A 23803-nucleotide genomic window follows, 5' to 3' on the forward strand; every position below is an offset into this window, starting at 1 on the left:
CATTCTTTTCAAACGACCGCCGAGGCTGTGGGAGCCGGAATACCGCCAGTGCTGGCGGTGTTTCTGGCTCCCTATTACGACTTTTCCGCTGTACCAGCGGACAGTTACAGTGTTACCGTCCGCTGGCCCAGCGGAAAAGTCACATCAACATTGCTGCTGGCTCGTAATAGAGCTGGCGGCAATGCTGATGTGCAGCGGGTGCAGTAGCACCTGTTGCGCATTTCACTGCCCGAATTTTGGGCAGTGAAATGTGCGACTGGGCTATACCCGGGGGCCCCTGCACTGCCCATGCCAAGTGCATGGGCAGTGCAGGGGCCCCCAGGGGCACCCCAAGTCCCCCTTACAGCTAGCCTTTCCATGGCAGTGTTTACCACCGTGGCCAGGCTGGCGGTTGGGGACTCATAATCCCCAGGGCAGCAGCGCTTGCACCGCTGCCTTTGGGATTATGACCGCCATGCAGAAGCCTGGCTGTATAGTGGAGGGGCCGGCGGTATGGCCGTGGGTATTGCGTCAGCTTACCGCCAGCCACCAGCGTCATAATGAGGCCCCTTTGTGTTTTTATCACATAGAAACTAATAGAGCCAATCTGGTCGCATCTCGACCGGGGCAAAATCAAAGTTTAAGGCCGACCGTGATGGAACCCTGCTCAGCTACAGCAAGCATGAGGGCTCGGTCAAAAATTTACCTTAGTCATTTTCTTAAAGACTTTCTTCAGCGAGACGAAGTCTGATCCAACCTCCCTGGAGCCCTTCCTCGGATACATACCTCAGGAGACCTCGGTGAAGCTTTCTACGTTCGGACTTAGACGATTTTTCAAGACGTAAATCCTCCTACTGGGCCAAACCTGAATCGTGATCTGACATCCCTTGAGCCCTATTCTGATACACTGCTCGGAATGTCCTGGTCAACTTTCTACGTTCGGACGTAGTCACTTTTTTGGAGCTTTTCTTCAGCAGTATGGAGGTGCAAGTCAAGCAGGTTCGCAGTTGAGGCAAGGGGGCTAGGCTCACCATGGTGGATCGGTCCCTCCAAGGAGATTTTTCCAAAAAGTTTACCAATCTTCTCTAAACTTCTGGATCTTCTTCCAGGCGGTCTTTTAAGGTCCTTTAGGAGTCCACAGCTCACCCCAAGGTTCCAAAACCTCTGAGTTGCTCCTTGAGGATGCAGACTACAACTCCCAGAATGCACATAGATCAAATTCCAAAATGGCCACTGGACAGTGGTCAGCTGGTTGATTTCTTCAGGATTTGATGCAGGGGATTCTGGTTAGCTATTTTTCACCTGTAGCAAACAGGGAGTCCCTCCTTGAACCAGTTGAAGCCATGCAAAGTCCTTATTGTGGTGAAGCCCAAGTGTACAGCTGGTGCAGTCCTTCAGAGTGCACTGTCCAGGTGCAGGTCAGGGGTCCAGCAGGGCAGTCCTTCTTCTTCTGATGTTCCTTGGGGGAATCTGAGGTGTGGGTGCAGCTCTGCCATATTTATCCTTGCTCCTGGGTGAAAATCAGGGGGATCCTGGGTATCCAATCATAGGCAGGCTCCTTCCCCCTTTAATGTACACTTCCTGGGAAGTGTGCCAAAAATCAGTCCCAGGGAGGAACATTCCTCACAAATCCAACATGGCTGAAACTGATTTTTGGAGGTTAGATCTGGCTGAGCCCACCCACTGGTGTGGCTAAAAATCCTAAACACACCCCTCTCCTGCCCTCTCCTAATCTAATCAAGGGACACCTAATTGTCTGGGATGCAGGATGTGAGGAAGGTGCTGGGCTGCTCCAGATGTCCTCCCCTGCATTTGAAAAACCCCTTCCTGCTTCCCTATCTGCTGAAGCAGATCTTCTCCCCCAGGCACATCATTTGTGTTCATCCCAGGGCAGTTCACACCTCATCAAGGCAGCCTGGCCAGGCTGCCAGAGGCTGGCCAATCAGAGAAGGGCACTACAGGGCTGAAGTTGCCAACTTTCAAGTAGAGTTTTAAAACTCTCTACTTGAACTAGTTATATTAAATTCAACAATTGTAAGTTGTGTGATTTATGATAACAATTAATTTGATACCAAAGTCAGGGTACGTGACACTTAAGGGGACTTTATTAATTAAATTAAAGTCTCACCATTTTAGCCTGTGGATGCAATTCACTACAGTGATGGAAAACAAATGTGAACATTTCACCTCAGCAGAGCTTATAAAACAATCTTTATAAGGTCCCTGCTTATAGTTACATGGGATCCAACCATAGGGGCACATTGGGAACACCTTAGGGTTGACTTATATGTAAAAATAAGGTCGTTTAAGTCTTTGGAAGTACTTTTAATTCCAAAGTCGAATTTGCATATAACTTTAGTTGAAAAGCAGCCAGCAAGGTAGGCCTGCATTTAAAATGACACTGGGCACCTCAGCAGTGCACCTAATGGTGCACTATCTATGCTGTGGTCCCTAAACCTACATGCCCTACCATATACTAGGGACTTATAGATAGGTTGATACTGCCAATTTTAGTTAGCCTAATTTGCATATCCACTTTACACACAGCACTGGCCCTGGGACTGGTAAGGAGTACTCAGGGCACAGCCAAGAGTCAGTAACCACCAGTGTCTGTCCAAAAAGTTTGGGGTGACCAGGGCAAAAAGGAGGACTTTCCTACAAAATTGCCAAATGCTAGGGGCTTGTAGTTTGAATATTGTGAATAGTAATTCTGGTTCCAACAAATAAACTAGCTTTCCCCAATATTATTGGACTGGATTTAGATAAGTAATTATGCTCTCTCCCAATTACATGCTTTGTCCCAATATCTGCATGACTGGGGTTAGAATAGTTAATATGTCCTCTCTTTGATATAAGCCATTTCCACAATGTGAGTGGTGCTTTAATTAGCACAGTAGAGTCTATATAGTCAATACAATATTTCCATATACTATGCTGCACCGTTGCCACTGTGTAGTTATAGTCAGGGCATATCTACAATGCAAGTGGGCTGTAGTTAGAATAGTGCATTCTATACAGTCTATGCAATAATTCAATACAGTTTATACAATAATTCTCTATAGTCTTTACAATAAAGTTGCCACTGTGCAGTTATAGTTGGGTCACAGAATCCATAAGAAGACTTTTTAAAAGATTTCTAATAACTTTGCAGCAATTTGATGAATATTCACAAAACTTTACAAAAAAGAAGTTCATCAGCCTTAGCTTCCTTGAAGGTATTTGGTTGATCTGTCAAGCTGGGGCTGAGAAAAAGGGAGATCTTAAAACACATGTCTCTTATGCAATTTCCAATGTAAATTTCGGGAGGCAATAAGGAAAAAATGGATTAATAGAATTATACCAAATTCGGCAGAAAGCAAGCTTTTGTGATTTAGTGAAAATCTGTTTAGCCATTTTGGAGAAAAGTAGGCTTAAAAAAATAGTGATATGGATAGAGAATATGGATGGTTGGTACTCCTGAAGTACAGCAAATTAAAAAAATAAAGCAAACTGATTGGTTGAGAGAGCTTTTTTTTGGCTCTGTTTTCCCGGTCGCATCATCCACAGAAATGTTGCAGCTGACATTTATGACCCTTGTCCTGACTTAAAAAAAAGAAATAAGGTACAGAGGGGCAGGGTAGTGATACCCTGTCCTACTGCCCCTAATGAGGGAGGGGGTCTCAAAGGAAACCCTCCTGGAATAAAATATTTTTCTATTTTTTGCATGCTGCGGGTCCTGCAATACTCCTGCAGGATCCAGTGAATCGTCTGTGAGACTCGCGCAACCCCACAAGGTGTACTCAGAACAATACAAGCATTAAAAAGTGAAGTTAGCGCTGTTCTGCAATACCCTAATGTGGCGCTTGTGTGAGAGCATCACTGGCATATGGTAGTACCATAATAAAAAAAATGGAAAATGTGGGATGTGTGTCGGTGGGGGGTTGCATGACTATGATGGGTTGGTCACGGGGGCGTTGGGTTCAGGGCCTGCGCACAAGCCAAGTTCTTCAACCAACCTTATGCCATGCTTAGTTGAAGCCTGTGCTCATCAGTGGGTTGTCTGCCCGAGGGGGGTTGGGCACATGCCCTTCAGACAGCCCACCCAGCACATGGTTGAAAGAGATTAGCCATCTGTGGGGGCTTGGCCACGGGGTCTGGTCTCAGGTCTACTTGCAATTCCCACCCATTTTACATGGCCAAAAGCTTTGCTCAGTGAAGGAGTTGAGTGAATATCATAAAAAACTGAAATTTACTGAAAGGTTAAAGTGAATTTATGGTTAGGTATGGTAAAAAGATCTCACTTCACAGCTAATGTGGATTGCAGAGGTATTTTTGGAGGTAGGCTGAGGCCTAAAGCTAAAGCCTATCCCAAAAACGTTTGAGAAAAAACAAACCTTTTCACAATAGTTTATGCACCAGTAGATATTAGGGCACCGGCCCATAGTAAATAGTTATATTGCACTGTATACTGATACTATTTAGCAAAAATGTTTAAAAAGTGTAAATGTTTATTACCAAAACTTCACTGTAGATTTTGAGGTATTGCAGGTTCTTCAATAATAAAGAATGTTAGAGTGTTCCTCTTAGAGGTGGTTTATTTCTCACTGGTCCCCTCCCCTTAAAAATAAAAAACACAAGGCCGTGGGGGATGGGGTCCCAAGGGCCTTTTAAAGACTTGGGGAGGGGAACTTCTGGGGGATGGCGCACTGACGCTCAGGGAGGGAGGGCTGCATGGCCCAATCCCCTTTGAAAAAACATAATGTCCTGCGTGACGGGGTTGTCAGGGCCTAATGAGGCTAGAGGAGCGGGCTTTGTGGCCCTCTCCTCTTTAAAAAAAAGGCTCAGGGGGATGTAGTCTTCAGATCTAATGAGGCTTGGGAGAGGGACCACTTGTTCCCCTCCCCGTTAAAATACTTAAGGCCCTGGGGTATTGGGCCCTGAGGTTCAGTGAGGGGGGCATGTGGCACCCACCCCTTTATAATACAAAAGGCCCTGGGGGCAGGGAGCCTAAGGCCAAATGAGACTCAGGAAGGGAGGGCCACACAGCTTCCTCCCTTTTTTTATTGGCATGGCACTGGAGAATTGGATACCCGGGGCTTAATAAGGCTTGGAGAGGGGGGATGCACAGCACCCTCCCCTTTTTTAATTATATTTAGTCCCAGGGATGGGGTCCCCCAGGCCTGAACACCAACCATATGCTGAGCACGGCAAAGGCTGTATGTGATGTGGAGTTGGCAGCCTGTTGGGCGTTTGGCCACAGGGCTTGTTAGCAGGCCAAGCCTTGTGGTCCACTCTCTCTGTGTACGGCCAAAGGCTGTGCGTAGCGTGGAGTTGGCTGCCTGCATGGAGTTGGAAACAGGACCTTCTGCAACACAGGCAATTCGATTAACCCCATGTCACGCACGAGCAAAGACAGTGTGCATCATGGAGTTAGCTGCCTTCGGGTGGCTGTCAACAGGGAGTTTAATGCAAAGCCTGGCTGCAAGCTAAGCTCTATGACCCACACCATGCCATGCACAACTAAAGGTCAGCTGCCTCCGGGTCGGTTGGTTGCAGGGACAGGCCCTTTTGGGAACCCCCTTCTCGGGTTCATATTGTGTATAAAAGCACTTTCAAATATGTGAGTTCAGAATACCAGTTGTACAAAAACCTATTGTGTTTGATGTAACAGACTATAATGTTGCTCTATAATAATCTGGGCTATCAACAGGGTTTACATGAGAACTGTCTTGCACTCTTAGTTCACCTATTGTTCATGTTTAAAAATGTTCACTTTCAATAAGTACATCTCAGTGTAGTGCTATGATGTGGTGTATTAATGCCAAAACATCCACGCTAAACAAATACACTTTTTTGAATTGTGAAAAGATTTTATATTTTACTTCATATTTGTTGTATAATGTACACAGCAAACATTTTCAGGGCTCAGTTAGTGCAGGGGCTCTGAGAGCAAAGTCAGGCCCTTGGCTCGGCTCTTGCTCTGCTCTCCATGTTATTTTTTGGCTCGCCCACCTCTACTTTGCATATGCAGTCTATTGCTTAGTTGGTTTTCTTGTTCCTGTTTGGAAATATGTCACTGCCTTCTTTGTTGTGTGTGAGTTTGTTGAAAATGTAATATGATTATGGCTTCATGAAGTCGCTGATGATAAACCTGTTTGTGATTGGGAGAAAAATGAATTTCACATTTTATTATGCAAGATTTTTTGTAGTTATGCCAGTTTATTCTGCTTTCAGAGCTCAACGTAAAAACATAACGTCAGCACTAGATACCACCAGATTTCTGTCAAATGAGACTGAGTACATGCCATGGCAGGCGGCACTAATGAACTTGAAATACTTCGAATTGATGCTGGACCGCAGCAGTGTGTACGGTTCCATGATGGTAAGGGACTCGTTCTTTCAAATGCACCACATTAAAGACATGCACAAAATGCAAGCAATAAGAAATGCCTTACAAAAACATTCTACCTGCAATGAACTGGATGAATGTTGAATGTTGCAAAGTCATCTTTTCATCCTGTTCCCCCCCATTTTGTGTTGCTGACTGGTGCTGATGGTAACTGACTTTGACTGTGCCCTGGGCTCTGTTAACCAGATCCAAGCCAGTGCTATGTTAAAAAACACACATGTAGTAGAGTGCACTATGTGTTAGGGTGCCCTTCCCATTGGCCTGACAGACCCTGTAAGTCCCTTGTATATAGCAGGGCAGGGGGTACAATCTGCCTACAAGTCCCTAGCATATAATAGGGCATAGAGATTAGATGCCCAGACGAATTCCTGCACTTGCAAGTGTGCACTGCTGTGTGTTGTCTATCCTTTGAAAAGCAGGCCTGCCTTGCAGCCGGTCTTTAAATGTTAAATTCATGCCATGCGCATGACAGCACCTATAAGCCCCTAGTAAATAATATGGCAAAAGGGTGGCAATTACCTATAAGACCCTAGTACATAATAGGGCATGGAAGTAGATGCCCAGTAGAATTGCTGCCCTTTGCATGTGGGCACTGCTTGAGGTTTTCTTTCATTTTTAAATGCAGCCTGACTCTGCAGACTGCATGCATGTAAATAGAATTGGTGTCCCAATTCGACTTTGATGCTATGGGCACCTTAAATATGATGATTTACCTTATTTCCACATATTAGGAACCCCAGGGTTTCCCCTAGGTATTCCAGGTGCGGAGGGTCATGTAACTATAGGTAGGGGTCATATAAAATATGTTTTATAAACCCTGGTGAGGGAAAAACTGATCTTTCATTTTTCCCCCTTTGTAGATACTGGGCTCTGTAGGCTATTATTGCAATATTGTATTTTATTGTAAATATAGTAAGGGAATGCATAGAAAAGTAATTAAAGGACTTCAGATATTTGTTTTGATACATCCAGCAATTTGTCATTGGTGAATTTATCACAACTTGTACAGAAAATAAGTTATAAGGCTTTTCTTTCTGCAAGCCAAAATCCAACCTTCTGAAGGGTCCTCTCTGATTGGTCAGTGCTAACAAGATTAACAGAGCTGCTTGATTAAGTGATAAGTGGCTGTCCAGGGCAGAGCCTATCTGGTGAAGGGCAGCTGTGGGGCTACACAGGAATGCCAGAGGAGGGGGAGGGGTAATAAATTATACAACCTGATAGGAGAGCAGGACAGGAAGGAATGCCAGATCACCTAAACCCCACCTTCTGGACCCCTCAGCCAGATACCAGGCTTAAGGAAGGAATTTGCAGATGTTAGGAAGAGGAGAGCTATGGAAATAAGCCACACTGGGGGTTGGTTTAGTCAGCTCTTACTGCTCTGCTGAAATTACAGCCATCATGGATTTTGGAAGAATGGTGCTTTCTAAGACAGGAATATGCCTCACTTTGGAGGAGGAAGTAGTCATGCATCTGGATGTCACCCTGCATTCTATTGGTTGGGGTGCCGCCTTTTCTGATGCCAAGCAGCTAGGTATAAATATATCTGAGGTGCATAGACTCTCAGATCTGCTGCCTGAAACTACAAGAGGAAGAAGGACTGCCCAGCTAGAATCTGGATCTGCACCCTTGGCCTGCACTTCTAAGTGAACTACGCCTGCTACACAATCTGGTAATACAGCCCTGGGGGCGGTGCCTTGCTTTAAGAAGGAATCAGGAGTGGACTCCCTGCAGCTACAGGCTAAAGAGCTTCACCTGCATCATCTCCAACAAGAGTGCAGAGTCTGGAGTGCATCCTGTGGAATTCTACGGATTTTGCCAGATGCATTGAGGAGATTGTGGTCCAGATTCCAGACCCTTGGACTTGTGTTTTGGACCCTTTATACCTGCAGGGAGGACTTCAGGAAACATCTCCGGAAGTTTGGCGAATTTTGATAAAGTTGGCACTTTGTGTTTTAAATCACTAGGAAGTGTTTATTCTTAAGAAATTAATTACTCCTGTTCCAAGGACCATCCAGGAGATTCCAGACCATTGGATTTGTGTTCTGGACCCTTTGTACCTGCAAGGAGGACTTCAGGAAACACCACCTGAAGTTTGGAGAAGTTTGGAGAATTTTGATAAAGTTGGCGCTTTGTGTTTCTAAGCACTAGCAAGTGTTCATTCTTTACAAATTCATATTTCTGGTTCTCTACATTGGATTTTTGTCATTTTAGTGTCTGTTTACTCATCAAAATATAGCCTATTTTTATGAATCAATTTGGGACTTTTTGTTGTCTCTCACTTATTTACTGTATTGGTGTTTTTGAATGCTTTACACTCTTGTCTCCTAAGTTAGGCCTGCCTGCTCGTTTACAGCTACCAAGGATTGAGCAAGAGGCTAATTTACTGAACCTATATTTGGTTAGTGGCCTTATTGTCAGTGGTAAGTTCATACTTACCAAAACCAAAAACTCACTTTCCAACATTGAGTAACTTGGTTACTGCTTCGCAATTTAATCCTTTTTTTCCTCTTAAAACCTATGATATGGCCGGGTGTAACATGAGACTAAGTGATGTGAGTGTAATTAGGCTTTAGTGATGGCATAAAACAGTTCCAGCTCAGACATTTCGCAAGTTGCGGAATGATTGTGAGTGGCCAAAGTCAGCTTTGTATGTATGTATTAGTACTTTTTATATGGCAAACTATGTTGAGGGCAATGAACACAGGCAGTTACATTATTATGCGTGGGGGTCGTATAGTGGTTCTGCTTTTAGCGCTGCACAGACACAGAGTGACATTGGGAGAGTTGTACAAACATTAGGAACTGTGATTTCCACAGTGCAATTCCGACTGATTTGCAATTCGAAAATTGCAATTCCCAATGTAAGAAACCTGGATACTTTTAAATAGTGACTCCTAGTAGGTCGCAAATAGACCTACCTCATGAATACCAATGAGGTAGGTTGAAGTTGTTGAGCAATTAGGAATGACTGCCATCACAGGGATAGTGGTCTGCTGGGGTCAGCAGACCACTAAGTATGTGATTGTTTTTCAATCAAGCAATCTTTTTTGTTAAATGCATCCCTTTTTCCATAAAAGGAAACAAATGCATTTAAAAAAAGAAAATGAAATGGTTTAGTTTCAATGTTTTGCATTCTCAAAGGGAAAGGGGTCTAATGGGGACTCCTTCCCATTTGCAAGTGGGTTACCACCTCTTTTGAGGTAGCAGTAAAATATTAAATATTAAGTTTTTGTAACTGGAATTCAGATTCAAAACATTAATAAATCCCTTTCAAATTCAGTAGTTGGAAGGGACACCCTAAACATGTCCCTTCCAAAAACTAAATCTATGTAACGTATTACAGAATTGCAGTTCATGATTCATACATGTCAAAATGCTATTTTGCTTTCCTAAATGGGCCAATTCTGTGAACTGGCCTGTTTACGATGACAAAATAGTTTTTTACATCTAGGGCCGCATGTACGATCTCTAGATTTTGCAACTTCCTAATTACGACTTTTTGCAACATGCAATTAAGAAGTCGCAAACTGCGGTGTACAACAGTGTTGACTCTGTTTGCAATTCCCAGTGGGTCGAAAATGGATCTGCCTTGTCAATATTCATGAGGCAGGTTGCAATTTGCGACCCATTGGCAATGGCCAAAATCACATGGACAGCAGACCACCATGTCTGTGATTGCTTTTTAAATAATGCAATGTTTTTAAAGGCAGCCCATTTTCCTTAGAGGAAAATGAGATGCATTTCAAAAATAAAAATTTCTTTTAATTTAAAAAAAAAATATTTTCATTTTTTAAAAATGATTGCGCCCACATTTGCAAAGGATGGGGTCCCTTGGTAACGCTTCCCTTTTGTGAATTGAAGTTGGTGGTAAACTGTGAATGTTTTGCGATCGCATTCCGGTCACAGAACATTCATTCATCCCCCTGTGAGTCGGTATTAGGAAGGGATGATCTCAACACGCCCCTTTCCAATACTGAATTACAACCCTATTTTGCGATTCGGTAATAGGTTACCGAATCGCAAAATAGGGTAAGTACATGTCAAAAGGCTATTTCGCATTCGCAAACTGCCTGATTTGCCGTTTGTGACCTCTAAACCCTTTTGTTCATGTGGCCCCTGGCCCTTTATTTTTTCCTAACTTCCTATCTACTGCAAATATATAAACTCAGAAAATCTATGAGGTCACTTATGAATCAAAGATAGCTTAGTTCACAGACACAGGCAATTAAGGCTCTTTTGTTTCTAAGTTGATTTTGGCAGCTCATGCCCTAACTGGGAGATTTTCAGAATTAATGTATGCTCTGTAGATAGCGCAATTTCAGGAATAAAAATAAAGGCACAGATCTGTTGTGCGTCTGCACAACACTAAAATCAGGAGTATGGTATGGCCCAGGGTTATTTACGCAGATTTATAGTTGGTACAAGAGTCATAGAACTGGGGCCGCTTGGTTTCAAAGTTTGTGGTCTAGTGTGTAGTGTCCTGCTGGACACGTTCTAGTGTTTTGCCAGCCTCTCTCCAACACAGGTGTCACTGGTCAGGTGACCCTGGCAATAAAAAGGGCCGGGAGCACGTGCCCAGGACCAGTTCCACCTACCAAGAAACCGTGTCCGTGTCGTCTCTCTCAGTAGCATGGGGGCCTATGGCCCCAACACTACATTGGCGACGAGTGGGTCTGATCCCACGTGGCCGCAAAGAGCATCTTCTACGATGTGCCTGGGGGGAGAAGAAGGCCGTTGCAGCTCCATCCCCGCCCGTGCACAGAAAGTGGTAGGTGCCAGAAAAACACTATGTGGCTACAGAGCGTCCTGCAGCACTACCAAAACGGCTGCGGTTGCTGAAAATTAAGAAAAGCGCGACGGTGCTAAAAAGCACCCACCAAGCGGTGCAGTGACCACAGCACTACTAAGACGGCTGTGATCGCCGTGAACAGGACAGTGCTGATGCGCACCGAAAGAAGCGTGAGGTAATGCCCAGGGCCGCTCCCCTTTTTGAAAATGCTCATGGTCAAATGCGCGACCCGCAGCATGTGGGAAGGCTGCCGGGGCCGCGCAGAATGTCTGAAGAAGTGAGGGGCACGAAGCAATGTTGGGGCTGGCCGCCCCTGCCCCCAAGAAAATAATGCGGGCCGCAGCGTGTGCCATGCCACTGCGGCCGCGTGCGAGGAAGAGTATGGTGCTGCAACGCACCACAACAACAATTACATAGAAAATGCCCCGGGGGCTGGTTTCCTTTTTTTTTCTTTTTACAAATAACGTGCTGTTCCGTACCGAGTGAAAATGCCAGGAGCCGTCCCCCCCACTAGTCTGCTGAAGCGCGCCCCCAGCGTGTTGGGAAGTCTGCTGGGGCCGCGCAGGAGAAAGGAAAATGGTACTGGCATGCACCAAAGCCAAACAAAGAGAAATGCCCAGGGACGCCCCTCCGCACAAGCGCTCAGTGCTGACACGCACCTGAAAAATGCCAAGTCATGGCCGGGGCCAGTCGCCCCCAAGAAAAGAATGTGGTCCTCTGCGTGTGCCAAGCTGCGGCCGCACCGAACAAGATTAGCCCAGGGCCGCCCCCCACCCAAACAAGATGCCGGCAAAACGGCCGCAACACAAAGGACGGCTGCTGCGGCCGCAACATGAGATCCGTGATGGTGCTGGCATGCACCACAAAAAGAAGTGGAAAATGTGCCCAGGGCTACCCCCACCCCAGAAATGCCGGCAACGCGGCCCGCAGCGTGAGGAATGTTGCTGCGGACGCTCACCAGACAAAAGCACTGCCGGGCAACATAAAGGAAAAAAACTGTGAAAATTCCCAGGGCCGTGCCCCCCCCTTCAAGAAATACAGCGAAATGCGGGGAAAGAAGGGGAGAGGTGCTGACACGCACCGAAAACAGTAGAAATGCCATTGGTGCAGACACGCACCAAGCAAAAGTAAACTGCCCAGAGTGCCCCCCTCACCACGAGGTTCTGTTTTTGTTTAAAAGTAAAAGAAAAAAAAGAAGACAGGAAAGTACAAAAGAAGGAAAAGTGCACTTACCTAGGTGCCTCCTCCAGCATGAAGAACTCTTCTCGAAGCATGGCTCCTCAGCATGGCTTCACCCGGCGTCTGTTCCAAAACAAATGAGGCCGGTAGGAGGAAAGACTGTACTTCAAGTTGAAAAAAAAGTGCACCACTGGCATCCAGTGGACAAAGTTGGTACTGCACCCTGTTCCTGTTTTAAAGGAAAAGAAGCTTGGATGAAGGCAAGTTTACAGCAGCACCCTCAGAAAGTGACTGCTCCAGACCAAGAGTGCACCCCTGGATGGAAACGGCGCAGAAGATGGAAACAGCGAGGAAGAAGGAAGGGACGCGGACGACGCTGCAAAGGGAAGGAGAAGACTGCAGCTGTCCCAGCCAAGCTGCAACGGTGAGAAATGGACGCAGGGGGCCACGTGAGGCACGAGGGGAGCGCGCATGGACTGTGCAGCCCCTGGCGGCCATCCGCCACCACCACCGAAAGAACGCCATATGACACAACAGTTTTGGACATCACTACAGGACAAGAAAGGGACATGCCAGGCGTTACCATAGGACGCCCAGAGAAAATAAAATAGACTATGTCACGTGTGCAGAGAGCTGCACCAGAGAACGTGGCGACATGGAAAAGCGTCCGCAAAATTGGAGAGAGCACCCAAGAGCGTGACGTAACGCAGGGACAAGAGGCTGTGCCAGCCGGCCTTTCTGCAACACAAGATGGCCACCGTTGGCCCATCACACAGAAGGTCATCAGAAGCAACCAACCCTGCAAAGCGCACCCAGGTTCAAGCAGGACCCAGTGCCGAGAAGGCACTGCCTTAAGGCACAAGCACTGCGCCCTCCAGTGAAGAGGAAGCGGAAAAGAAAGTGACCCATCGTCACTGCTCTGCAACATGCCTGAGACTAACCATGGAGTGTCCTCCCCCACACTGCTTCAAGACGGAGTCAGCAGCAACTCGCAGCAGGCAAGAGGAGAGTCGCACACCCCAAGTGGCACAATGCCACTCAGCAACACTGAGAAATGCCTAGTCCTTGGACAGGACCTTCTAAAGGTCCACACAACAAAGGAGAAGAAAGTGTGGCGCAGCACCACACTATGAAGAATGAAGAAAGGAGACTGTGTGACATCACCTTTCACACTGCAACACCTGACGACCACAGAAGAATAAGAACGGAAGATCAACAGGGTGGAGAGATGGAGAAATCCTTCCACAAAGGAAGAGTGCACCCACAGACAAGACAGCCACCGGGGTGCAGTGACGGCACTGGAGACAGCTCGGTGGGAGTACCAAATGTAAGACGCCATGCGCAAACCGCGTACTTACCCCACACGTCAAAGGTGACCATTCAAGCCACCTGTCATCGGCTGCCTTAAGCAGATGGCACCAGTGCTAGCATCTGCACATGAGCAAGAGAAAGACTGCACTCGCTATGACGAAGTTACTCCAATCACCCTCACTCCAGCAACACCACTTGTCGTCCAGGTCTCCAAATGGCAAACATCATCATTGCCATGTGCATCACGGTATCCATCAAAGGAGCAGTTAAACAACCAGACTGGAGTCCTACACCTCGGCTTTGATGCTCTGAAGAACCAGTCAACCAATGACCAACTGCTCGCCATGTCTGTATCCTGCTCTCGATGACAAGAGCAAGTCGGGACCTAGACCCATCTACCCCTGTAATTGCAGGATCGACTAGGCAGTGGCTCCTAGGAGGTCTTGCAGCTGCCCTATATGGCACACAAGCAGCCCCAGCGAAGACCACAAGCAGTCCTGTGACAACCCAGACAAGGGACCTCTCAAGCTTGAGAGAGGACTGGACATTGCCCCACCGATGAAGTCAAGGAGACAAGCAAGGCTGTGCAATGGAGACTCCAACAGGTCACAGCACACCAAGACTGTCTTCAGTGAATTAACATGACACCAACTAGACACCCTCCTGGCAACGTGAGAGACAATTGCCCTGAGACCTTCTGAGAGCCCTCATGCACCTGATCCATGTCAGCAAGCGCCCTGACTACGAAACATCCACCCTTTGTGGTTGCACAAATGATTTGACCATAGCTCCTGTCGGAGAGCCTGCAGCGGCCTGCAGATGGCCCACACGCAGCCTAGCACAGTCCATGCCAATCCCGTGGCAAACCCATCGAAAAGGCCTCGAGGAAGTTCCAGAGTGAAGAGTCCACAAATGAGAGGTGGTCTGGAAGCAGCTCTGCCATCAGAGTGTCAGGATGTACAAAGGCTTCAGAGGAGGACTTCACGCCATCACAGATGTCATCCGTCTTCGAGGGATTGGCCTTCGTGAAGCCAGGATGTTTCGGCAAGCAGATTCACAGTAGACTCCACCAACGCTCGTGATGCACCCAATTCGAATGATACACCCAATTCGAATGATAACCCCTATTCGAACCAATTGAACTGTAAACACTACCAGCCTCGCCACGAGTGCCCACAGGACTGAACCACAGCGCATCAGTGGACACTTAACCAACCATCTGACTGTCAGAGTCCGGACCTCTTCCGCACAGTGTTCATGCCCGGCTGTACCTGGTTAAATCATGAACTTGTGCAGAAGGATTTGTGTGCTCCCAGCTGCACCTGCCCACTGCAATCCTGCGGCCTGCCTTCTCGAGGCCGAGAGACTGATGGTGGTGTTTTTGTTACTGTGTTTTCTTTTGCAGGTTGGAGTTTGTTTTTGTTCCTCAAAGTTTTGGAGGAATGTAGTGTCCTGCTGGACATGTTCTAGTGTTTTGCCAGCCTCTCTGCTGAGGGCTGGCCTCCCACCTACACCCCACACCCACCCAACACAGGCGTCACTGGTCAGGTGACCCTGGCAATAAAAAGGGCAGGGTGCACGTGCCCAGGACCAGTTCCACCTACCAAGAAACCATGTCTGTGTCGTCTCTCTTAGTAGCATGGGGGCCTAGGGCCCCAACACTACATAGTGGTCTAGTGGTTTTACAGCGGCAACCAGTAGATACACCTCGCCAAGCTTACTAAATGACATCCTGTATATAGCAAATCTAGTAAAGATTGTTCTATAATCAGCAATCCATAGGCAAATTAGGAAAACATTGTTAGTGAAGTGGTTAAGGGCACTGTATTGGACACATACAAAAAGCCAAACGAAAAGGCCCCACTCTTAAGAGACGCTGATGAAATATTACATTGCAGATGAAGCTAAATTAAAAAGTATTTACAAAGTAAATAGGCCTGGGTTTATTCTGCTAAAACGTACAGCATTGGAACATTAAAATAAGACAATTAAAAGGCAAGCATTTGCAATGCAATAGGTGTGGCATTTTTGAAAGTTAGAGCTACTGGTGTTGTAAATGGCAATGTCTTTTACCTATGTGTTTTGCTTTGGTTTCACAGGGCCTCTCAAATGGCTTTTTTAATTTGTCTCAACCATTTGATTTGGTTTACCTTGCGCTTTCATTTACACGGAATCATTGCACCCAAGGTAAATAAAAATGAAGCTAAAAAATAACGTAATGTCCTGTCTACGTACTTTTATTGTGATGGTCAACTCAACCATCAATAAAAAAAAATGTAAAGAAGCCCCTTATGGCAGGTCCTTTAAAACGTGATAGGAACCTGCTCCTTCCCGCATATTTGCGTAGAAAAGAAAAGTCCAGCTCTAATACATCTGTACAGTACAGGCGTATACCTAGGAGAAAGCTCTAGACAAAATAAATGTGTATGTGGCTTCCCACTTTCCACTAGAAATACATTTTTAAGAAATCAGGCGGTTCGCTGGGTCAGTACTCGAAGGTGCAGAACAAGCAAGGAAGCTCATTCAATGCTCAATCGGCAAGCAGCTTTTAAGGGCAAATTCACTACATATTTTCAATCCATTTTACAATTCCCAGAAGAAAAGTCTGGATAATTTAATGCCTTCTTTGGCTTCTTGCTCCTCACAGAGCACAAATGGATTCCAGTGTTTGGTGCGGTCTGTCATAACAAGAATTGCTCGAGGAAAATGAATGAACTTGCCCTAGACCATTGATGCAAAGTGATGTTTTGACTATAAAAGCTAGCCATCACCACACTACACAAAATGCGACATTTACTCATCAACTGAGCCGCTTCCATACACATCTTAACAAAAAAGCACACTTCTGGCGTAAGGGCCAGACATTTACTCATAAACTGAGCCGCTTCCATACACATCTTAACAAAAATGCACACTTGTGGTGTAAGGGACAGAGCTGCTGACTTTGGAGGTGGGGAATGCGATTAGCGTCTAGTGGGCTCAACATACTGTGATTTTGCCCAAATCACTAAGGGGCATATTTATAAAAAATGGCGCACAACTTTGCAAACGCAGTTGTGCGTAATTTTTCTCAAAGCCAGCTAACACCATTCCTTAAACCATTCATTCCCCACATTAATGGAATGACACACAATGGCGCTAAGGAATGGCTAGTGTCAAAAGAAAACACACCAGGGGTAGTATGGCGTTAGGGGGAATGGCGCTAATGGGTCAGAAATTACGTTAGGCTGGTTAGCGGGAAAAGTTTTGCTGCTAGTCAGCATAGCGTCATTTACTGATGCACAAGCAGCCAAAAAATGACTCCTGTCAAAGTTTAGGCAGGAGTCATGCACACCACCCTAATGCCCATCACAGGGGACCAGTGTCCTCTGGGCAAGCCCACAATACCCAGTGCCATGTAGGAAAATATAAAATATACTCACCTAAACCTACCCGGGATGGGGTTTCCCCTCCTGTAGTGTCCACGTGGTGTGTGTAGTGGTGTTGCTGGGGCTTGGGGTGGGCATCTTAGTGCCCTTTTCTTGGTGTTTCGCCATGGAAATGGGTCTATTTGCTCCCTAATGCCTGGTCTGACCCAGGCATTAAATAATGGCAGTAAGCGGGCTTAGCACCATTATTTAGGCGCCCTCCTCCTTGCGTGTTATTTCTGCGCTGGGAGGTAAATATGGCACTAGGGGGTTAGAGTTGTGTTTAGGATGATAACGCCTACCTTGCATCTCATTGATGCAAGATGGTTTTGCACATCCTTAACATGGCACTACCTTCAATATTTTGACGCTCGATGGGTCTATCAAAATATAAATATGAAGTTAGGTTAGCGCCTTCTTAGTGTCTAAATAAATGGCACTAAAGCAACGCTAACCATCCATAAATATCGGCCTTAATCTCCCTGTGCCTACCAAAAAGGAATGTGTCCTTTTGCAATGTAACTGGTGCTCATGTAAAGTGCTCCAATTCCTTCGGGTTAAGTTTGCACTATATAAAACCACCCCAAAAAAAACTAAAAACTTGCAAGTCTTCAAAATGGGGCTCGAAGTCATTTTACAGAAAGCGACAAGCAGCACATCTGCATATACTGCGGATCCACTGCATGGAAGCTTATTGTGGATGTTTATCAGCTGAGGAGTACTGAGCCATGCTTCACTGTGGGAGCCAGGTATTTCTTGGATTAGCAGATCAGAATATCAAATGCTATCTTGAGCACTCACAGGACTTCAGCACCTAAGGGACGCCATTTGGAACTGGGGAGTTGGGTTCGAGTCTCAGCGCTGGTTCTCCTGTGCCCAAAAAAACCTTAAATAATATAAATACAAATATTCCAATTTGGTAAACGCATACATGAAGTAAAACAACATTGCGAAATCAGAACATGAGCCGAGGCAGGAAACAATTAGCAAAAGAGATCCCCCAAACAACATGTAAACAATTCAAAGCACAAGGAAACTGGACTTGGCCAGTGCTCATCAACCAAGAATGGAAGTGACTTCATGAACCAGTTAGGAGGCAGCAAAGAAGAGCAACATTGCGGTCAACCTCTGGTAATCAGCAGGCAGGTCAAAGGTCCTTTCACTGAATACAGCAGGTGTTGCAGAAAGCATATGCATGCTTCCTAGGCTTGACCTAAAAAACATAATATACCAAGGGCTCCTGTGCCTCAAATGAGAGAAAGGAAGAACTATATTGAAGGCTCCATTGCCATTTGACCTTCTTTTAATGTAGAAACTCAAAGAGGTATGTGTTAAGGGCAAGAAGCCTTTGGAAAGCCCATCTTTAGTTCCTATTAAATGACAAAATGCCCATTCTTTTGACACCTAGAAGAAGCTGCCTGAATGGGTGGTGGCATTGAAAGGTCCTGGTGCTGAGGTGAGCAAGGAACACCCAGGAAAGAGGAAAGGACATCCAGGAAGACAAAAGAGGATGGCAGGCAGGTAAATGAGGAGCAACCAGGGAAAAGGCAGCCGAGATACAAAGGATGGTGTACAACAAGGGAATGATTACCACACAAGGGAAAGAGGTAGGGAAAGAGGAATAAGAGGGATGGCAATCAGCAGAGATGAGCATAAAGAGGAAGAGAATGAGTCACAAGGAAGTGAACCATCTGGAGCAAACAAAGAGAGCTATAGTTGATAAATACTACCTATAGAGTTCAGTGTAAGCACTGAACGTGGAAAGGTACACCATACAAACCAATAGCATCAGAAGAAAGAAATATACTCTTTGGGATGAGAAAAGCTATAATTAACCCCTTAGCTGCTGGGCCTTCCCCCAAGTGCTGAGCCCTTGTTTTGGCTATTTGGGGTAGTTTGTACATAGGCCCACAAAACTTTTAGTCCAAATAAGCTATCCACACCAAATTTTAATCCTTTTTTTCCAACATTCTGGGGATCGTACAGGTACGCAGAGTTTGTGGGTTCCCCTCAAGGAGACCAAGAAATGAGCCAAATACAGTTAAAATTAGTTTTTTGAAAACATGAGAAAAAAGTTCTTCCGAAGAAAGTATCTGGCTTTTTTTCCTGCAAATGGCATCAACAAAGGGTTTTTCAGTGGTAAAATCACCATCTTCCCAGCTTTCAGGAACAGACAGATTTGAATTGGAAAACCAAATTTTTCAACAGGGTTTTGGCATTTTTTGACCCCATTTTTACTTTTTTTGTGCTTTCAGCCTCCTTGCAGTTAGTGACAAAAATGGATGTGATCCTATCCTTCCCCTCTAGCAGAACTCAACGAGTGAGACTCGCCCCCTTCCTCGCAGATCCCACACCCATCCCCTGCGGAGTGCCTCAGCCACACATTGTTTAACATCTACATGGCCCAGCTAGCCACCCTTGTCAGAAGCTACGGAATAAACATCATCTCCTATGCCGACGACACCCAATTTATCCTCTCCAATGAACCCGACAAAGGCAGACACATCTTCCACGAAGGCATGGAAGCATTCGCCAACTGAATGAGAAACAGTTGCCTTCAACTCAATGCCAAAAAAACAGAAGTAGTCATCATGGGCCCTCAACCCAATGCGTGGAACGACTCCTGGTGGCCACCCACCCTCTAAAACCCACCCACACCCTCCAGCCAAGCCTGAAACCTCGGAATCATCCTGGAATCGACCTCAGAATGAACCTTCAAATTAACTCAGTCACCTCCACCTGCTTCCGAACCCTCCTCCTCCTACGCAAGTCCTTCAAGTGTGTCCCCCACGAACATAGAAAGACCAACACACACACCCTCATCACCAGTAGACTGAACTATGACAATCACTCTATGCCGGAATCAACAAAAACTTCACCCGCAAACTACAGCACATACAGAATGCCGCCGCCAGACTGATCCTTGACCTACCTCGACACTGCCACATCTCGCAACACCTGAGCACACTGCATTGGCTCCCAATAAAGAAAAGAATCACTTTCAAGATCCTCACCCATGCACACAAAGCCTTCCACAACACTGTACCAGCCTACCTGAACCAGCGACTCAACTTCCACGTACCCCACAGGGCCCTACGCTTAGCCCAGTTTTCTCTTGCAGAAGGACCGCACATTAGGAAAACCAGAACAGGAGGATGCTCCTTCTCCTACCTTACAGCCACCACCTGGAACACCCTCCATCACCACATCAGACAAACCACCTCACTCCTCAGCTTCACTAAGGAACTTAAGATATGGCTTTTTTAAGAACCACCTCACTGGTAAACACTACACTCCCCCCTAAGCACCTTGAGACCTTAACGGGTGAGTAGTTGCTCTTTACAAGCACTGATTGATTGACTGACTGAGTGCCTGCGATAGGAATGGATCACACAAGGGTCAAAGGTAGTCCTTGCATAAGGGCGACTGTTGACCCTGGAGTGATCCATTCCTGATGCAGGCACTAGGTGCAGGCACACAAGTAGGGTCATTGATGAAAAAGCAAGGAAAAATAGTAATTTTAATAGTGATTCAACTTTGCAGGGTATTCTGGGTAAGAGAACTTTATGGAATCCAAACACGCCAAAACTTGGTGGACTGCCCCACATGTCTAGGTTTCAGAAATGTCTAGGTTTGGTAGGATTCACTATGTGGCCACCGAGTCCAGCAGCAAATATACAGATGACTCTCTTACAAAACCAGGCTGTTTTGTGGTGGGTAATTGTGATGTCTCCACAATACGTTTGGGCACTTCCCTATCGCGGTCACTTGTCCACCCACACAAGTGAGGCACCTTTTTTCATTGGAGACTTAGTGGAATGCTGTGTGGTAGAAAATGTATGGCTGCCTGCACATTCTAGGACTTCCCCTCACTGAAATGCAAGGCAAATGTGTTTTTTAAGCAAAGTTTGTGATTTCAAGGGGATTCTGGGTGAAGGAAAACTGGTGAGAGCCACGCAAGTCCTGCACCCTTGGACTCTCCTGGTACTAGTATGTTAATTTTAATCCACCACTCACACTGGTTGGTTTTAGCACCTTCAGAAATTATGCTTTCAAAGCAACTATCAGTATCCAAGTATCTGAATATTGAAACCAAGCCGTCTGAAGGTGAACCATAAATCCAGATCAAGGCACCAACCACTTTCTGGTCCTTTATGGTACATTCACACGCCATTCACGTACAACAAACATCACTTTCATAACTCCAGCCAGGGGCCCGATCCAACCATTGAATACACTCACATCAACTTACCTCTGCTAGACATTCATACGCCACAAGACAGAATAAGTTTGACTACATTTTACCACCTGTCAAGTAACCACCTCCTTCTTCCTGAACATTACCGAAGGCATGCGTAAGTAACTTTTACTCATGACTCCCATGACAGCCACCTGAGCCTCAGGAAGACATGTTCTTTATGCGCCTTTAGGGTACTAACTGTCCTAAATCCAACTCCTTCCAGTTTGTGGATGCAAGTTGGGGGTGCTCGAGTAGGCCTTGAGTGGCCTATTCCTCAAACTGAGCGAGCATATCTACCTTTGAAACTAAGGCAGTCATGCTGAGGAATTCTCGTGAAGTTCCCTAAAGAGAAGGTCATAAACTATGAAATAGGGTAGTGTTTAGCACAGAGGGTAGTCCTTTAGAACACAGCATATGTCCCAGCCACCATTATGTGCAGTGCTATGACTGTAATGCACTTATCATACAGCAAATTGAACATCTACTAAGTTCTGATGAAGCATGAACATCACAAGCAGGTCAAACACTGACCCATACGTGTCATTGTCCTTCCATGCTTGGGTGGCACCAATGGGTTTGAATCCATAGGTGTAGATGATGTGTTTCTTTACTAAGTTTACTGTGTGCCTTCTACTTGTGCAATATCCCTGTGAAAGCACACCTACCATTAGCTTTCCTTATCTGTTCATGACTCTGTCCTCATCAGAGTCCTGACTAATCCTGTATAATTGCCAAGTGAACCTATACTAATGCCTTCCGTCATTAGTTACTTGAAGCTCAAGAAAACATGCCTTTCATGCACCATCAGCGCAATTACTGTGCTAAATCAAACTCCTTCCAGTTTGTGGAGGCAAGTTGGGGGTGTCTGAGTGTGCCTTGGGAGGCCTATTTCTCGAACTGAGTGAGCATATCTACAGTTGAAACTAACGTAAACATGATGGTGAACAAATTGAGTTTGCACACTTTCAGACAAGTAGAAATGTTGGTGAATATGTCCAACAGGGCATTTGTTTGACTAATTTCACTTGCTCTGGTCCTCATTGGCAATCATGGTGGACCTTGCATAGCATACATAAGTTCCCTAACAAGCACTTCAAAATTCATTCATTCCTTTAACATTTTGCCACACAGAGTACTCCGTGACAATGTGGCATATGTTCTGTCCACTAGTATGTGCAGTGTGGGGACTATAATCCACATAAATCTAACAGAACACCTACCACATTTTGAAGGTGGATATAGATGTCGTCAGGCCATAAGGAAGTCCATGATTTCATGAAGTAGATGAAGTAAAATTCTGTGGCTGCATGCCCAACGAAGCTGTGGCCCATGGGCGTTTGGTATCCATGCACAGCCACTGAAAGGTGTTCCCAACGTCAGCTCCATCTCAGTCAATTTTCCAGAACTTTGCTTTAGTATGATACAACATAAAGCAAGTAGTGACACAAAGACCTGGCTAAGATGCGTACTGGAGATGGTAACACCGACTCTCCTGCCGCTTTCCATGCTTTGAGCACACTTCACAGCGACGACATGGACGATCTTTTTGGGTGTTTTAGGAATGTGATCAGAAAAGTGTTGTTCCTGCAGCCTTTGCCACATCCTCCAGAACAAATGAGGCGGAGGCTGCTGCTTCTGTAACAGCAGTGAGGCTTTCAATTGCAGACAACTGGAAGTCAAGTAAAGTCATGAGTCTTCCTGTGGTTGTCTGACAATAAACAACATACAGATTGTATGTTGCCATATGGATCAGGTGAGTGAACAGTTTCTTGTACCAAGTGTGAGTTCTATGACACGCATTGTATGGTTGAAGAACCTGGTCGTTCTTGTCCAATCCGCCCATGTACTTATTGTAATAATGAAGTACACAGGTGGGCTTGTGGACTATGGCCATCTGACCCCAAACCATGATGGGGAACTGCACTCTTCATGAATTATAGTGAGCACACATACATCACACCTATCCAAGAACTTGACTGCAACAGTTTGTTGGAACACAAGCAGTACTCTGGAATTTCTGGAGCTTCTTGCAAACAAGCTCCTGTGGGAATCCTTTGTAGTTACAACAAACTGTACCACAGGCCACAGTGCCTGCTTTGTAGAGCTCACTGAACAGCTCCACTCCTGTATATAAATTGTCCTCCTAAAGGTTATAACTTTTGTGGAGAGGTGGCTGGACAAGTTCCCATATAATCCTACCTGTCACCCCCTACGCGGGAGGGCAACCTACAGGAGCCCTTCCCTGTATACACTCTCAAACTGTACACATAGCCAGAAGAGCTCTCACGTTCAGCTTGATGCCGTAGCAAGCTCTTTTGCTCGCAATGTACTGTCTGATCAATAGCCGCCCTTTGTACAGGGTCAAGGACTCATTGACTGCTGTATTCTTCCCAGTAGTAAAGATCTCTGGAAACCTGGCAGAGGAATGTTCCACGACAGGCCGAATTTTAAACAACCTGTCATGGCCTGGATGGTCCCGTGGCAATGCAGCAGAATTGTTACTGAAATGC

The 23803-nt window shown here is 45.9% G+C and overlaps 1 protein-coding gene across 1 annotated transcript in view; it reads left to right on the top strand.

Annotated features, from left to right (window-relative positions):
* The window catches only part of LOC138284184 (aminopeptidase Ey-like), a 663484-nt gene that overhangs the window by 404227 nt on the left and 235454 nt on the right, over positions 1-23803 (top strand). The window contains exon 15 of the mRNA XM_069222683.1: positions 6193-6340. Within this exon, the coding sequence (XP_069078784.1) occupies positions 6193-6340 (148 nt within the window). The remainder of the gene's footprint in view (positions 1-6192; positions 6341-23803) is intronic.

This window comes from Pleurodeles waltl, chromosome 3_1, assembly GCF_031143425.1.
Source record: "Pleurodeles waltl isolate 20211129_DDA chromosome 3_1, aPleWal1.hap1.20221129, whole genome shotgun sequence".
Taxonomy (NCBI): Eukaryota; Metazoa; Chordata; class Amphibia; order Caudata; family Salamandridae; genus Pleurodeles; species Pleurodeles waltl.